This window comes from Neoarius graeffei, chromosome 1 (assembly GCF_027579695.1).
Source record: "Neoarius graeffei isolate fNeoGra1 chromosome 1, fNeoGra1.pri, whole genome shotgun sequence".
Lineage (NCBI taxonomy): Eukaryota > Metazoa > Chordata > Actinopteri > Siluriformes > Ariidae > Neoarius > Neoarius graeffei.
In genome coordinates this window covers 114,417,218-114,435,469 of record NC_083569.1, presented here as the reverse complement: position 1 = coordinate 114,435,469, position 18,252 = coordinate 114,417,218, and the positions used below count along the sequence as shown (strand labels likewise).

The window sequence follows — 18,252 nt, the reverse complement described above, 5'->3', positions numbered from 1 at the left end:
ATAGAAATACAAATCACCATCCTTTTCCTTAACCTAGCTCAATCTTGCAATCCAACTGGCATGGTGGTGTAGTGGTTAGCACAGTCGCCTCACAGCAAGAAGGTTCTGGGTTTGAACCCAGCGGCTGGCGAGGGCCTTTCTGTGTGGAGTTTGCATGTTCTCCTCGTGTCTGCGTGGGGGTGCTCCGGTTTCCCCCACAGTTTAAAGACATGCAGTTAGGTTAATATGGGACAGCCTTGGACTGAGGTGCCCTTGAGCAAGGCTCCCAACTGCTCCCCGGGCGCTGTTAGCATGGCTGCCCACTGCTCTGGGTATGTTTGTGCTCATTGCCCACGTGTGCATGTGTGTGTTCACTGCTTCAGATGGGTTAAATGCAGAGAGGAAATTTCACAAGTGTATGATAAATAAAGTTGTGCTTCTTTCTTTCTTTCTTTCTTTCTTTCTTTCTTTCTTTCTTTCTTTCTTTTTTCAACCATTGGGGGGTTAGAGAGAGAAATCTCTGCCCCAGTGCTTGTTGCAGTTCCTATTTTTAACCACTAGGTGCAATAATAACTGTAATCCAGCCACTGGGGGTGCATAAGCGTTAGCCTGGGCCCACCCATCCTAAGTGTGATGCAACATGAGGGCCTGTTGCGAGCTTAGTCTGGCAAGGCAAGCTATCTACAGCTCTTCCAAGCTCCCAAAAAATCGGGAGCCAATCAACTTTGAGCATCTCCAACGGCCCTGGGTAGAGGCGTGTTCAAGGCACTGACGTAGTAGAACTGCAACCGGAAGCCATAGATTGTTTACAGAATCTATGCTGGAAGCGCTTCATTCACTAGAAACATTACGAACATGGAGCAAGTTCTCATTGAAAATGGAGCAAAGAGCAGCCCTGGAGGTATTTATTGAAAGGAAGGACATTTTCGCCTTGCTCCCGACCGGCTTCGGTAAGAGTTTAATCTACCAGTTAGCCCTGTCGCATCACATACATCAGAGGAAAGAGTGATGTGATTGGTTTAAGCTTCGTCACAGCCTTTTCTGGCTTCGACCAGTAGCAAACTGAGGCATTTCAGGGAGGCGGGTCAGCCACGCACTTTGGGAAACAGTTGGGCTTAATATCTTTGCCAGACCAAATGCTCGCAGAGCTTTGAAGTCGCGTTAGCCAGACTACATAGCGTACTCTTTATACAATCTTTATACACTCTGTGTGCAATATAATGTGCAATACCTCTCCTGCTGGACCTCTTTTCCCCCATATCTTATTTATATATGTAAATCCTTAATTTAATTTATCTAGAAGTTTTCTCTATTTTCTATTCTCTGTTTATCCTGTAATGATGCTGCTGGAATTTTAATTTCCCTGAGGGAACCCTCCCAAAGGGATCAATAAAGTTCTATCGAATCGAATCGAATCTAATCTAATCTTGGCGCCGGTCCCAAGCCTGGATAAATGGAGACTGTTTAATAAGATCTTAGAGAATGAGAGTTCTAGTCCCAGTGTACAAGAATAAAGGAGATGTACAGAGCTGCAGTAATTACAGAGGGATGAGCCACACCATGAAGTTATGGGAAAGGGTATTGGAGGCGAGACTGAGAAGAGAGGTAGCAATCTGTGAACAGCAGTACGGGTTTATGCCAAGGAAGAGCACGTCGGATGCAATTTTGCTTTAAGAATGTTAATGGAGAAGTACAGGGAAGGCCAGAGAAAGCTACGTTGTGTGTTTTGTAGACCTGGAGAAGGCATATGATAGAGTGCCGAGAGAGGAGTTATGGTATTGTATGAGAAAGTGTGGAGTGAATGAGAAGTATATTAGAGTGGTGCAAGACATGTATGAGACCAGTGAAACAGCAGTGAGGTGTGCGGTTGGAACAACTGCATGGTTCAAGGTGAAGATGGACTTCATCAAGGATCTGCTTTGAGTCCTTTCTTGTTTGCCATAGTGATGGATAGCTTGATGGATGAAGTGAGGCAAGAGTCACCATGGAACATGATGTTTGCAGATGATATTGTGATATGTGGTGAAAGTAGAAAGGAGGTTGAGCTGGGTTTGGAGAGATGGAGGTATGCACTGGAACGAAGAGGAATGAAGGTGAGCAGTAGCAAAACAGAATACATGTGCATCAGTGAGAATGGGGATGAGAGTGTAGTGAAGATGCAAGGAGTAGACGTAAAGAAAGTTGGTGAATTCAAGTACCTGGGGTCAACTGTGCAGGAAAATGGGGGCTGCGAGAGTGAGGTGAGAAAGAGAGTGCAGGCAGGGTGAAGCAGTTGGAGAGAGATTTTGGGAGTCATTTGTGAGAGGAAAGTCCCAGCAAAAGTGAAAGGTAAGATGTATAAGACAGTAGTGAGACCAGCTGTGATGTATGGATTAGAGACCGTACCCTTAACGAAGAGACAGGAGGCAAAGTTGGAGGTGGCAAAGTTGAGGATGTTAAGGTTTGTGATGGGAGTGACAAGGTTGGACAAGATAAGGAACGAACACATCAGGGGGACAGCACACGTGGAGAGCTTGGGAATTAAGCTAAGAGAGAGGAGACCGAGATGGTATGGGCACATCCTGAGAAGAGATGCAGAACATGTTGGAAGGAGAATGTTGAGGATGGAGCTGCCAGGCACACGAAAACAAGGAAGGCCAAAGAAGAGATATAGGGTCATTCCATGCCAAATCAACAAGAGGTTATGCTTGACCATCTCAGATTTCAATGAAATTTGGAGGGCTCAGAGATACTATTAAATTAAGTTAATCCCCCAAACTTGAGCTTCCTATCACCAATAGTTTCAGAGATGCAGGCATTTGAACTTTTTGATTTTTTTGTTTTTTGCTCAAAACATACATATTTCAAAGTGCAATATAATCTTTATTATGCAAGATAGAAACCTAAAATTTTGCACAGAGAGACTCAATGTCTTGTACTACAAGCTTCAACTTAGAATTTCAATAGTCATTGTATATTAGATGGTGATTTTAACAAGGAAATTAAAAAGACAAATTTGCATTTTTTTTGCATTTTTAACTCATTCTGGAAGCTTGTCTGTGGCAGTAATGCTTAAACTAAGAATGTTATTCAAATCTACACAGAAATATCTACCAATTTCAGTTTTACCAAGTCTCCACTATTCCTAGTTTGTCTGTAATAGGGTTTTGAAATTTGCCGATTTCTAAAACATGCCATTTTCAGTAGCAAGAAATCCAGTGTGGGATAGCAGTTAGGAACTTGTAAATTTTTTTCAGTAATCCCCAAGACCCATATTTTATATTTCCAAATTTTTGTTCTGTGTCTCTCAAGTATTTTTAAACTACAGGGGTTTAAAAAATCCATTTTCACCAAATTCGAATTTTTGATATATTTTCATATAACTGATATTTGAGGGTTGATAAATGCTTCAATAAGGCTCAAGTAGGTTAGGAGACATGTTTCTTCCTCAATTTTAAATAAAATTTCAATTAATGCTCAGTATTAATTATTTGTAAATTGATTTTAATCTAAGACTGTGTAACATTAGCAATCAATGACCAGCTATTGTGTACCAGTCAACAGCCAGCCTTATCAATATCAACACAGCACAATAGGTGACCTTTGATACCAGAACAGGTGGCTCATATCTTATAGTTTTAGAGTCTGTAAACTGCATACTTGTTCAGATAACATTATATTGCTTGGATTATATTAAATACATTGTAATACAGAGCACTGAGAAAATTTACCAATGTTATTAACTGAATGTGTTTCTTTGCAAGGATTGGATATTTTCAATAGTTGACTAGGGAATTTAATTGTAGTTGCTTTCAATTTGAGATCAGTATAAATGAGTTTGTTCTTAGACATCTAGAAATGGCTGAACTTCCTCCCTGTTCTATAGGAATTGGACTAAAGAAAGATTCTGACTGCCATAAACTAACATACAACAGAAATTGTAAGTTAAATACACTCTCTCAGTATAGTTTGGAGCAAATTTCATTAATTAAACAGAGAACTGAACTTGAGAACATTTCAAGCACAGACACAGTATGTCTGCATCATGAGAAACTGTTTCTGATGAAATATGAAGAGCTACAGAAAAGTTGTTGTGATCCATATGAAAGGCACAAGAAAAAAGTTAAAACAGAATTACGTTCAATTCTTCCTGAAACAGCAGATTCACTTTCAAAACTGATAAATAAAAATATTAAACCTGGACAAAAATTGTGTTCTAAATGTTCAGAGAGTGAAAGAACATTTAAGCCAAGCAGATTCAGCAGGTTCTACAGAATCAGAACAAGAGAGCATGTGTATAGATGTGGATCCAACATACACTGGTGAGGTAGCTGAATCACTTGACAAAAGCCTTGTCAATTGGTTGCTCTCCACTGAAATTGCCAAGTATAGCCACAAACAGAAAGCTGCATATGGCAAAGCAAAGCTGCAACGAGTAGAAGAAACTTTACGTTCTAAAATGAAATTTTATTAATTAATGAAATTTGCTCCAAACTATACTGAGAGAGTGTATTTAACTTACAATTTCTGTTGTATGTTAGTTTATGGCAGTCAGAATCTTTCTTTAGTCCAATTCCTATAGAACAGGGAGGAAGTTCAGCCATTTCTAGATGTCTAAGAACAAACTCATTTATACTGATCTCAAATTGAAAGCAACTACAATTAAATTCCCTAGTCAACTATTGAAAATATCCAATCCTTGCAAAGAAACACATTCAGTTAATAACATTGGTAAATTTTCTCAGTGCTCTGTATTACAATGTATTTAATATAATCCAAGCAATATAATGTTATCTGAACAAGTATGCAGTTTACAGACTCTAAAACTATAAGATATGGGCCACCTGTTCTGGTATCAAAGGTCACCTATAGAGATCTTGCATGTGACGTCACAGCCGAGCCAGGTTGTGACAGACGCCATCGTGTCGGTCAAACGCCATATTCCGCCTTCTACTTCTACTTCTGGTTCTACTTCTGCTTTTACTTCTACCTTTTCTTCTGGAAAACCCTACTATATACAATTCTACTACAACGGCTGTGGCTACAAGCTCTCCCTACCTGTGCACGTTTTTTATGTTTTTTGTGTGTATTTTTGCGTGTTGTTCGTCTGTACCAGACTTCAATATCCACTACAACCGTATGGACTTACTGGACATTGGTTTCCAGCAGAAAATGACGGTTTGTAGCGATTTCCATCACATGCACAACATTCCGGACGAGAAAAAAAAAAAACATTCCGGACGAGATAGCGGGGTCTCCGTGGATTGTTATTGGAAGCAAAGCGAAGGAGGCGGCGCCGGGAGCAAAAGCGAGGCTGCAGGCAGAGCCGGCCTGTTGACTAAACTCAGAAAACAGCCACTCAAATCTCCACTGCTAAGCCTCTACCTCTCCAACGCCAGATCCATGTAAACAAGACGGACGATTTGGAATTACCTTATTCTATTCTATAATCGGCTGGTCAGTGCTATACTCAATACTTAAGTAACTTACCCATCCAATGAGGATTCTTGTTACAAGATGCCACATCTGAGTCGCTGACAAATCCTGAATTTCTGTAAAGATAACTGTCCAGAGATTTATAAGCATGCAGTGCTTCACCACTGAACAGCGAGGGAAAGTTGATGAGGTAATCATACACGTCCGGGTATTCCGCTGGTAGTTCAAAATCCGGTCGTGAAAACTCCGTCCGGTAAGCCATAAGGGTCACAAATCTGTAGATCGTTTATTTTAGACATATATCTAGTTATCTGTTCAGTAGAAAAATGAGCCGTGTAGTCCGTCGGTTGAAATTGATCCATTCTGTACACGAGTGCAGCAGTATTCAGCTGTGTTTTTGACCGACACGATGGCGGTTGTGTCCTTTCCGGTCACGTGACTGCAAGATCTCTATTGTGCTGTGTTGATATTGATAAGGCTGGCTGTTGACTGGTACACAATAGCTGGTCATTGATTGCTAATGTTACACAGTCTTAGATTAAAATCAATTTACAAATAATTAATACTGAGCATTAATTGAAATTTTGTTTAAAATTGAGGAAGAAACATGTCTCCTAACCTACTTGAAGCATTTATTAACCCTCAAATATCAGTTATATGAAAATATATCAAAAATTCGAATTTGGTGAAAATGGATTTTTTAAACCCCTGTAGTTTAAAAATACTTGAGAGACACAGAACAAAAATTTGGAAATATTAAATATGGGTCTTGGGGATTACTGAAAAAAATTTACAAGTTCCTAACTGCTATCCCACATTGGATTTCTTGCTACTGAAAATGGCATGTTTTAGAAATCAGCGAATTTCAAAACCCTATTACAGACAAATTAGGAATAGTGGAGACTTGGTAAAACTGAAATTGGTAGATATTAGGGTTGGGCGGTATTACGGTAAGAAGGTATCCCGAGGTATCCAAAAGTACCAACGGTATCGGTCTCATTACCGTCATTTTAAAAAAATATATAATATCTAAATAAATATGGAGTACATGAGGTCATAATATAAAATAATAAATTGAAGATCATCCCGAATAACTGTGTGATCGTATTTTCACTAATTCTATCAATTTCCTAAAGAAGTTCTCATCGCGTGCAGGGTTGTTTATGTCGTTACCATGGCAACCCTGCGTGACATTTGGAGTCTGACAGAAAGCTTCGCAAGAGACTGAGACCGGGGGTGTCATGGCTCAGATGGCTAAGGCACCGTACCATAAATCCAGGGACCCTGGTTCGATTCCGACCCGAGGTTATTTCCCGATCCCGTCTCTCTCTCCCCCGCTCATTTCCTGTCTCTCTATACTGTCCTATCTAAAAAAAAAAAAAAAAGAGACTGAGACCGCGGTTGAAAGATGGCAAGTCAAGATAATGAGTTAGTGGCAAAAAAAAAATACAACATCGGCAGTGTGGCAGTATTTTGGTTTCAAACCAAACGAAAAATCTAATATGTCCCCTAAGGCACACCATAGCCTGGGGTACTCCACTTCCACGAGATCTCTCCAATGAGTTGTGTTTTGAGTAGGTTACATGAGTAACAACAAGGTAAAATAATATAACGTATGACATTTGGGATGTGGGTAATAAACGTTTGAAATGTCATCTACTGAAGAAACGGAAGAAAACATCGTAGCGTAAACTGTTAGGTTTCTGGTGGGAATTAGCAATGCGCTTGCTATCTTTGTTGGGTGTGTTAAACCGTATGGATTTAAGTGGAATAACTGTAAGGAGTTATGTGATCAAGACAAAGTTTTAAGCAAGGTAAGGCCATTTGATTATTAATTTCCCCGCCATGGCATGACGTGGGCCCATATGATTTTGCCTTGTGCAGCTATCACGCATTTGAATTAGGTTCGCCTCATTTGCGCTGAAGAATATGGTTTATCGCGCAGTCTAAACGGACTTGGGTGTTGGTTGATTCTTTTTCTTTTTTTTATTTCCCATGCTTGAAAGGGTATGATCCTGCTCATCGTGTCCTTTTTTTTGATGGAGTAGGTGAAATAGTGCTGCAAATGGCGTTTCAACGCAGACGTGTAAACGACAGTTGAATGCTATTTTCAAGATGAAGGAAGAGTTGCGTGATGCTTTGAAATATCTCTTAATCCATTCATCAATGCACAAAATTCGCTTTGCTGCTTAATCCATACCACAATGCACACAATTCGCTATGCTGCTTTTAAATAGTACATTTGAGGCATAGGCGCACGTTACACAGTAGGCCGAAACAAAATATTTTTTTCTCGGTAATACCGTATACCCCGGGAAAACACAGAGACAGTTTAAAGGTATCAAAATTTGGATACCGCCCAACCCTAGTAGATATTTCTGTGTAGATTTGAATAACATTCTTAGTTTAAGCATTACTGCCACAGGCGAGCTTCCAGAATGAGTTAAAAATGCAAATTTGTCTTTTTCATTTCCTTGTTAAAATCACCATCTAATATACAATGACCATTGAAATTCTAAGTTGAAGCTGGTAGTACAAGACATTGAGTCTCTCTGTGCAAAATTTTAGGTTTCTATCTTGCAAAATAAAGATTATATTACACTTTGAAATACGTATGTTTTGAGCAAAATGCAAAAAAATCGAAAAAATTCAAATGCCTGTATCTCTGAAACCGTTGGAGACAGGAAGCTCAAATTTTGGGGATTAACTTCTTTTAATAGTATCTCTGAGCACTCCAAATTTTATTGAAATCTGAGATGGTCGAGCATAAATTTGTCAGATATTTGTTGATTTGGCATGGAATGACCCTATAGTGCTCATTGTAAATGAGTACAACGCCTTTGAAAAGCAACATTTTAAACAATATCTCAATGAACACAAACAATTTCCAAAATTTTGACAAGACAAAGTTTAATATCACATCTGTTTAACTTATAATGTGAAAGTAAGGTTAATAGTATAACTTCGATTACACATTTTTTAGTTTTACTCAAATTAGGGTGGTGCAAAAATGAGTACATCCCACAACAAAAACTACTACATCTAGTACTTTGTATGTCCTCCATGATTTGTAATGACAGCACCAAGTATTCTAGGCATGGAATGAACAAGTTGGCGACATTTTGCAACATCAATCTTTTTCCATTCTTCAACAATGACCTCTTTTAGTGACTGGATGCTGGATGGAGAGTGATGCTCAACTTGTCTCTTCAGAATTCCCCAAAGAAAATAATTTCTTTCCACCACAAAGGTGAAGGCTACAAGAAGATCAGCAAAGCTTTACTTATCAGTCAGAATACTGTAGCAAAAGTGGTACAAAAATTTAAGAAAGATGGATCTGCAGCCGGGCGGCACGGTGGTGTAGTGGTTAGCGCTGTCGCCTCACAGCAAGAAGGTCCTGGGTTCGAGCCCCGGGGCCGGCGAGGGCCTTTCTGTGTGGAGTTTGCATGTTCTCCCCGTGTCCGCGTGGGTTTCCTCCGGGTGCTCCGGTTTCCCCCACAGTCCAAAGACATGCAGGTTAGGTTAACTGGTGACTCTAAATTGACCGTAGGTGTGAATGTGAGTGTGAATGTGAATGGTTGTCTGTGTCTATGTGTCAGCCCTGTGATGACCTGGCGACTTGTCCAGGGTGTACCCCGCCTTTCGCCCGTAGTCAGCTGGGATAGGCTCCAGCTTGCCTGCGGCCCTGTAGAAGGATAAAGCGGCTAGAGATAATGAGATGAGATGAGGGATCTGCAGCCATCTCACAGAGACATCCAGGTTGTCCACGGAAGTTAACACCTCGACAGGAACGTCTTCTGATGAGAAGGGTTGAAGAAAATCGGCATGCAAGTTCACTGCAGTTATCTAAAGAAGTAGAAAGCCAAACTGGGGTGACTATGTCCCGTGAGACAATACAGCGTACACTGCAGAGGAATGGCATGCATGGATACCGTCCACGAAAGAAGCCTCTCCTAAAGCCCAGGCACAAAAAAGCCCGCCTAGAGTTTGCCAGGGCCCATGCTGACAAAGATGAAGACTACTGGGACTCTATACTCTGGAGTGATGAGGCCAAGATAAATGTTTTTGGAACTGGTGACTTCAAAACTGTATGGCGTCGCAAAGGTGAGGAATACAAAGAAAAATGCATGGTGCCTACAGTGAAACATGGTGGTGGCAGTGTCCTTATGTGGGGCTGCATGAGTGCTGCTGGTGTCGGGGAGCTGCATTTCATTGATGGCATCATGAATTCACAGACGTATTGCTCTCGACTGAAAGAGAAGATGCTACCATCACTCCGTGCCCTTGGTCGTTGTGCACTTTTCCAACATGACAATAATCCTAAACCAAGGGCGGGTGGTGCATAAGGGCGATTGGGTGACGCACTGCCAAAACGAAAAAAAAAGTTTTTTTCTTTTTTTTTTTTTTTAAAACTTTCACCAGTGCTGCTCTAGGCCGTTTTAATCTGTCTCTGGCTATCATTGTCCAATCCGGGTGGTCTTGCTTCTAGAGTATCGCCCCTTTTGGGGCAATTTCAGTCACGTTGAAAATCGCCCAAGAGTTCACTGATAGAGTCCCATGTTAATATATTTTTTTTCTCCTAACTGACACTTCAGTGCAATCTCTATGGGTTCCGGGGGGGCTTGCACTAACGTGCTTATGTCACTGCGAAGCGCGGCAAAGTTGCGTTCGATCCGCTCAGTTTCTGAGGTGAGATGGATGCGGAAAGCAATTCAGTGCGGTCCTTAAAGGAAGTTCCATTTAGTCAGCAATCAAATCGAGCTAAATTGGCAACAAAACAAGCTGGACCCCCTCGACCAAATCTAAACATAAAACAAATTTTGACAAAGGGGGGGAAATCATATACTCGAGGTTTTACTTCAACATGGTACCAGCGCAAATCCTGGCAAGCTGGCTGCAAGGACGCCTCAGTGGTTTTCTGCTCCCCCTGCTTACTTTCCCACCCTGGAGGTGGCTCCACGGACAACACTGCTTGGACGGTCACTGGAGTTTCGGACATGCATCATTTGTTGGAGAAAAAAAAACCATGAGTCATCAAAGTTTCACATGGGCAGCTGCCTGAAATTTTCGGCTTTTGGGAGAGTGAACATCGCTACAGAACTGGATGAGGGCTACAGGCTAGCAGTTTGCCGCCACAACGATGAGGTGAGCAAGAGCAGGCACATATTAAACCGGATCATCCAACGCGTGAAATTTTGTTTAGTGTTCGAGTTAGCTCTACGAGGCAAAGACAAAACTGAGGGCTCCAGTCACCGTGGTGGTTTTCTGGGTTTGGTTGACTTCGTGACACACACACAGCGCGCGCACACAGAGTCACAGAATCCATTCACTTTTGATGTTTTCAATGTGCATTTTTATATTTGCCACACTTTGCTCTGAGAGTTAGCACTTTGGTAATATCCTTGGTAAATACCAGTAATTGCAAGATCTAAAGATCCACTCATCTATTTATTCAACTGCTATTGTTATGTTAGCCAACAATTTACACTGTTTTGTTACAGTAAGTGCACTTTCCTGTTGTCCTTAAGTTGCACAATCTGTAAAATTCTTGCTGGTCATGGAGTTTGAAGTACAAAATCTATTTACAGAACATTCTGTAGAACAGTACTTTCAAGATTGGCAAATAAATATGTATTATTTTTTAAAAATATGGTTTCCTTTCTTATTTAGTTGTTGGACATATCTTTATAAAAAGATATCATTCTTGGCTATTTCACATCATACAATATTGAAATAATGTGAATAGTAAATAGGACATAATTGGAATTGGTCATTATGGAGCCAAACTATTCTTCGATTGTGAATGTTATTTGCAACTTTACACCACAGCCTATAGCTGAGGTAGCAACAGGGAAAAGATTTCTGTACTGTGCTCCCATCTAGTGGACAGAAGTGGCATGGAACTGTGATATGCAGAGAGAAAACAAAAAAAATTCAATAATGTCTGGCTACTGATAATGTACCTGTTGAATGAGTCACCTTATGACATTATTGGATAATTTGCCCCTCCTGAGAAAATTTTTAGGACCCGCCACTGTCCTAAACACACATTTAAGGCCACTGTTGGATTTCTGAAGAACAGGGTGAAAGTGATTCAGTGGCCAAGTATGTCTCCGGACCTGAACCCAATCGAACACCTATGGGGAATTCTGAAGAGACAAGTTGAGCATCACTCTCCATCCAGCATCCAGTCACTAAAAGAGGTCATTGTTGAAGAATGGAAAAAGATTGATGTTGCAAAATGTCGCAAACTTGTTCATTCCATGCCTAGAAGACTTGGTGCTGTCATTAAAAATCATGGAGGCCATACAAAGTACTAGATGATGTTGTAGTTTTTGTTGTGGGGTGTACTCATTTTTGCACCACTCTAATTTGAGTAAAACTGGAAAATGTGTAATCTAAGTTATATTATTAACCTTACTTTTTCCCGTCATAAGTTAAACAGATGTTATATTAAACTTTGTCTTGTCAACATTTTGGAAATTGTGTTCATTGAGATATTGTTTAAAATGTTACTTTTCAAAGGGGATGTACTAATTTATGCTGAGCACTGTACATGGATGTGGTGAGAGAGGACATGAAAGTGGCAGGTGTGGTAGAGAAGGATGCGGAAGACAGGGAGCAATGGAGACGAAAGATCCGCTCCTAATCGGGAGCAGCCAAAAGAAGAAGGTGCAATAATAACAACTGTATTTAATCAAACTAATGAAATTGGCCAAATGAATCTTATCCCAGTCAGCAGATACCACTCCGGAAGTCCAGAAAGACCATGAGTTATTTATTTATTCTTTGCTCAATTCTGTCATCTTGATATAATGACTTTCTTGATTTTGAAATAACAAAAGGTATTTTCTTCAGAATTTTTTTTCTCATGATATCAAAATGTACAGTTAAGCCTCACTCACAACCCGCCGTAAGTGTTTTGGACACACACGGGTCGCAGGGTTTGGTAGCTCTCAGCCGTGCCGCAGGGTCGCGGTGAACCCGGGGCATGGTTTGAGGAAAGGGTACAGGCAAAGTACTTGTCAAGTACAGGTTGCACACCTGACTTCCTTGAGGCGTGGGAAAAATTGTGCCGTTAGCCCGTGGAAAGCGTATATCTGACCCATGTGATCAGTGCGTGCTCAGTGAGGGTGGAGTGTGTGAGACTTGCATTTTACCAGTTTCCTGCGCTCCAAGTTCGGGCCGCATTTGTGAAGCGTGTGTGATGCATGTGATTAGCACGTTACAATCACTCATAGCTTGTGTGTGACTCAAGCCAGGAGTGAGTATAAAACCAGCATGTCTGCAGCATTCTGCATCTGTCTTTCGACTGAAGAACATTGGATATTTTGTGGGAAAAATTTAATTTTCAGTTTAAAGTTTAGAAAATGGGACCCAAGAAGAAGCGAGCAAAAGTGAAGTAACCCAGCCTGAAACAGCAGAGGGGGAGGAAGAGTTTGATGATGATGGTAGCAGCACCGGTGAGCCCTGCACGGACAGGGAGAAGTTTGCCTTCAAGCCGGCAGAAGGCACAGAACCCCGCCAGTGGGATTTTCACAGGTAAATACACATGCTTTAAACAGTCATTTCAGTATCTATATGCTTATGTAATTAATATTATATGCTGATTTTCATGTATGTTTCAGCTAACGATGCCCAGAAGTGAGGACATTGCAATCCCATCATCGCTGTCAGGCCATTGTGCCATGCTCAGTGATGAGGACAAGGACATTCCGACACCCCGTCCCACCACTCAGTAGGAGCAGGACAGCAGCCCGGAGTCAAAGTGTGTTTCAATGCCCAAACTGTTGGGCTATTTAGTTGGGATTTCTTACAATGTAATAAAATGCGTTATTCCCTTATGTTTTGTTATTTGACCACTGCATGGTAAATTAATACATACTCAAATAAAAACAGCAAATGAGGTGGTCTTCTTCCCTTCTACAATGCTACTTGCTACATGATTGGTTCCTTGGTTCCTCCCCAATATACTGTATATACCCAGAGCCTTGCCCCTCATGTCGCATGCTCTGCATGCACACCACACATAGGGTTAGAAAGTGAGATGTACTTCTGTCTTGCGGGCCGCACAAATAGCAAGTGTGGAATACTTATGTAGTACTTCTGAGGCACGTCACTCATACAATGACCGTGCGTCACTCATGCGTCTGACTTGTATCCACTAAAAGAGAAGCTGAAGACATAAACACACATATCTCTCTCTCTCTCTCTGAAGATTTCAGCTCTGACAGCGCTCACTGGCTCACCGTTGGAAGTGGTTCTCTTCTACACGTCCTCTGTCTTTGTCAGAAAACTTAAAGCTACAGTTTTACCTCTGACTGTTACAGTGAGCTGACACTGGAGACTCCTTCCTTAACTTAAATAAACAAACATTTTCCAACAGAAAACTTCACCATACCAATTATACACTTTTTGTTTTGTTAAATTACATTTTTAATCTCTCTATCATCGAGCTTAGATTATGTGACTCATCCACCGTACAAGTCCCTCTTAAAGAGCTGTTACTATAGAAACAGTACCATATTAGAATGAGTGCACTGTCAGAGCTGCTGTTATAGAAAATTAATCAACACATTTTGACCAATCAGAATCCAGAATTCAACAGTTACATGGAATAATGTTATAGTGAGTATTTCTGCACTTCTCTGTTTCCATACAGGTATAAACACCTTTATAAGAGATTAGGAATGTGTTCATCCTTCTCATCATCACTGAATGGATGATTATAATAATATTTCGTGAAATAAAAGTTGTATCACCTGCATCCACCAGTCTGTATCTCACATATGAGAGTGAATCTCTCCCTGATAAACACACACTCAACTGTTTTACTGACTTTACTGAGCCTTGTTCGACCTCACTGACCACAAATAACACCTACCTTTTAAAACTTATTTCAAGATTATTTAAAACATTACAGAATAACATGGAATTGCTATAATTATGCAGTATTTTTATTCACACCCCTCCTAACTTCAAACCTGTTGAAAAAAGTGCAAATTTTATACTGTACCTCTTGCTGTAATCCTGACTTCATTACTGTAGTCTGTATCGTAGTTTGTGTTTGCCCATGCGTTACGCCTGCGTGCGATACACTGATACACGGTTTCAGTATCAACTGTCACATTGAGTGTGTTGGTGTTTGTCGCTCCAGTGTTCAGATACTGATAATTTTTGACCCAGAGAAACCTCCATCCAGCCCCCTGCTGCAGCTCACAGCTCAGAGTGATGGTGTCTCCAGTGTAGACGGAGCTCTGAGGATTCACTCTCACAGTCGCTTTGGGTTTTTCTGTTGGTATGAAATGATGAAGGTGTCAGAGCTGCTTTTCATTTCACAGCAGAAGCAATAGATTCACTGTGCTCATTAAATGCTTTCAGAAATATTTCTAAAATAAACATTTATATCTTTTTCGCGGTCCAAATCCTGCGCTCTGATTGGCTGGCGAGCGGGTCTGTATCCTAAATGTTTGCCAGCATTTCTCAGGAGAATAGCATTAATTTTACAGCATGGATAGCGATAACGACAGTGTTCACAGCGAGAGCGAGTTTCACTACCCTGAGGAAGAAGAAATAAAATAAAACATTTCAGGAGAAAGCTAAAAACCTCTAACTTGCTCACAGTTTGATCTCATTAGTTAATGAGGCCCATTTTGGACCATGTTATCCTCATACATAATATTACGTTCGGTAAAAACTTTAAACCAGTACAATCTCTTCTTCAAAGTTTCACCAAATGGCTTTATTTATGCAATATAAAGGTCATAATACTGGATAACTTTGGTCGAGCAAAAACATGGCTGAATCCTGAATGACTCCTATTTGTATAAATAGGTATACCGAGGAGGAAGCCATTTGCATTACAGCCGTGAATGAGGATTCAAAATGGCAGCTCGGCTCGGTTTCCCCTTTCGGGCGCTCTCGTTTTCTGTTAGAATTTGGGAAAGAAAAATAAATAAATATATTAAAAAAGAAATTGGTGCCGACGAGACAAACTAAACAAACAGGGACTCAGTTACTGACAGCTCAAAATCTGAACCCTAAAAAATAATGGAAACATATTAAATTAAAACAAAACCCCCACAGACTGACCTGATACAGTCAGTGTAACAGCATCACTGATCTCTGAATCCTGTCCTCTGCAGGTGTAGGAACCACCGACAGAGTCACCAACAGACCAGATATTGAACTCCTTTGTTCCTCCGGCTGTGTAGAGTCTATTATTGTTCTTATACCAGCTGTATGGCCGCTGAGTGTCTCCTCCTCCCTGTGTGTCACATCTGAGAGTAACATCCTCTCTAATGAACACATGTGTATCAGGCTGAATGGACACCACAGCTTTAACTCCCCCTGCAATAATAATAATAAAAACAGAGTATATTACATTATTTTGTTTGTATTTTGTTTTGTAAAGCAGTCTCACATAACATTTTGTTAAGGGCCTTGAGGACATTGGTTCCGGGGGAAAAGTAACCATGGGGGAGGAGAAAAGAGGAACACGGGGAGAGAGGAGAAAAAGACGTGAGAGGAGTGAAGAAGTTGTATGCAAGTGTTCGGTCTGCAATAAACTGAATTTCTGTAAACCGCCTGTAGCCCGTTTATTCCACGCCCCGGTAAGGAGGACGGGGGTTTCCACGCACTTGCGCCAACTTTTAGGGTTACAGGCTGGTGTCAGCGGTGTTTTCGTTGTTATTGGAAGATTCGTGGGGTTTTTTTCGACCGAGCAGTGGGCTAAGTTACTGGGGCTAGCTGAGTTTGACAGTGAGTGGATTTTGGATGAACACTGCTAATCACTGAGTGCTTATGCAAGTCACAATGTTTATCAGCTGCTAGTCTTCCGATCTCAGGCGACGAAACATGAGCTCCGATGAGGAAGTTGTGCTGTTTGCCCCACAAAATGCATCTACAACTGAACCAAATAGGAACGAGGACGCTGCTAATGTTAGGCTGGGTGAGTCTACTGCTGGGGACCAATGTCTCATCTCATCTCATTATCTCTAGCCGCTTTATCCTTCTACAGGGTCGCAGGCAAGCTGGAGCCTATCCCAGCTGACTACGGGCAAAAGGCGGGGTACACTCTGGACAAGTCGCCAGGTCATCACAGGGCTGACACATAGACACAGACAACCATTCACACTCACATTCACACCTACGGTCAATTTAGAGTCACCAGTTAACCTAACCTGCATGTCTTTGGATTGTGGGGGAAACTGGAGCACCCGGAGGAAACCCACGCGGACACGGGGAGAACATGCAAACTCCACACAGAAAGGCCCTCGCCGGCCCCGGGGCTCGAACCCAGGACCTTCTTGCTGTGAGGCGACAGCACTAACCACTATACCACCGTGCCGCCCGGGGACCAATGTAATTCAATAAAAAAAAACTTTTTTATTTGTCACATGCACAGTGAAATTCATCCTCTGCATTTAACCCATCTGAAGCAGTGAACACATGCACACACACCCAGAGCAGTGGGCAGCCACACACAGCACCCGGGGTGCAGTCAGGGGTTCGGTACCTTGCTCAAGGGCACTTCAGCCCAAGGCCGCCCCACGTTAACCTAACTGCATGTCTTTGGACTGTGGGGGAAACCGGAGCACCCGGAGGAAACCCACGCAGACACGGGGAGAACATGCAAACTCCACACAGAAAGGCCCTCACTGGCCACTGGGTTTGAACCCGGAACCTTCTTGCTATGAGGCGACTGTGCTAACCACTACACCACTGTGCTGCCCACGGTGACAGTAAGGACAAAAAGTTTTTCTCTGTGTAAAGCCAGATGAGAGCTCGCTGTACGAGCGTGTCCTGCATCTCAGCAACAGAATTTAGCTACCATTTTGCCAACTAGGCTAAGCGGCGATGCCTTAGCATACTGGTTATCACTGCCACCCGCCACACAGAAGGACTATGATGCGTGTGTTTCCCGACTGACTGATTTTTTTGGCAGCAAGCAGTTTTTGCAACATTTTCAGACTTTTGTGAATGCCCGTCAGCGCATGCTGAAGGACCCACTTGAAGTTTTTGCTGCAGAGATAACTAGGCTAGTTTTTGAAACGTTTCCAAATTATAGAAAAATGGCTATAACTATGGAGCGGTTCTGATGATTTGTTGCTGGACTAGACCCAGTTTTGCAAGTGAAGTGCCACAAACATGGGGCTACCACGTTGGAGGAGGCCCTAGCAGTGGCATGTAAGTGGGAGTGAGCACAGGAAGCACTTCGGCTTGCACAACCACAGAATGCAGGCACCACTATTTCAAGTTCTAACACCGGCTCACAACCAGTTGCAAACCTCACAGCAATGGTGTCCACCAAAGCAGCAGCATCCTCAGACCAAACCCCTGACGTATTATCAGCCATCAAACAACTGTCAGCGGAAGTCCAGACCTTGAGGTTGGCGGTGACCGACTTAAAACGACACAAGTCTTCACCATCCAGGCATGAGGACTTCAGGCAGCACCAGCGCTCACCAGAATGGTCCCCTCATCAGCGGGGAAGAGCAGCTTCATGCTTCTTTCCGCATGCATCACCGCAGAGATATCAACATTATGCTGGGTCACCAAGGCGTGGCTTCTCGCCAGAGCAGGGGTAGTCTCACCGCCATCAATCCCCAGACCAAAGGGGACGACGCTACCCCAGCTCACCCCCATCTTTGCCACGTCAAGGACCCCAGCGTTTCTCCAGTAGCCAGGACGGCTACAACAGCCATCAGAGCCCGGAACCAATTTCCTCAAGGCCCTTAACAAAATGTTATGTGAGACTGCTGTATAAAACAAAATACAAACAAAATAAAGACAATGTAATATACACTGTTACAGTAATAATAATAATAATAATGATTTGTTAAAATATACTAAAGT

The 18,252-nt window shown here is 41.9% G+C and overlaps 1 protein-coding gene across 1 annotated transcript in view; it reads right to left on the bottom strand.

Moving 5' to 3' along the window:
* The window catches only part of LOC132882162 (sialoadhesin-like), a 216,871-nt gene that overhangs the window by 60,585 nt on the left and 138,034 nt on the right, over positions 1-18,252 (bottom strand). The window contains exons 8-9 of the mRNA XM_060915433.1: positions 15,468-15,744; positions 14,411-14,664 (exon numbers count right to left, since the gene is read on the bottom strand). Coding sequence (XP_060771416.1) covers positions 14,411-14,664; positions 15,468-15,744 — 531 coding nt within the window. The remainder of the gene's footprint in view (positions 1-14,410; positions 14,665-15,467; positions 15,745-18,252) is intronic.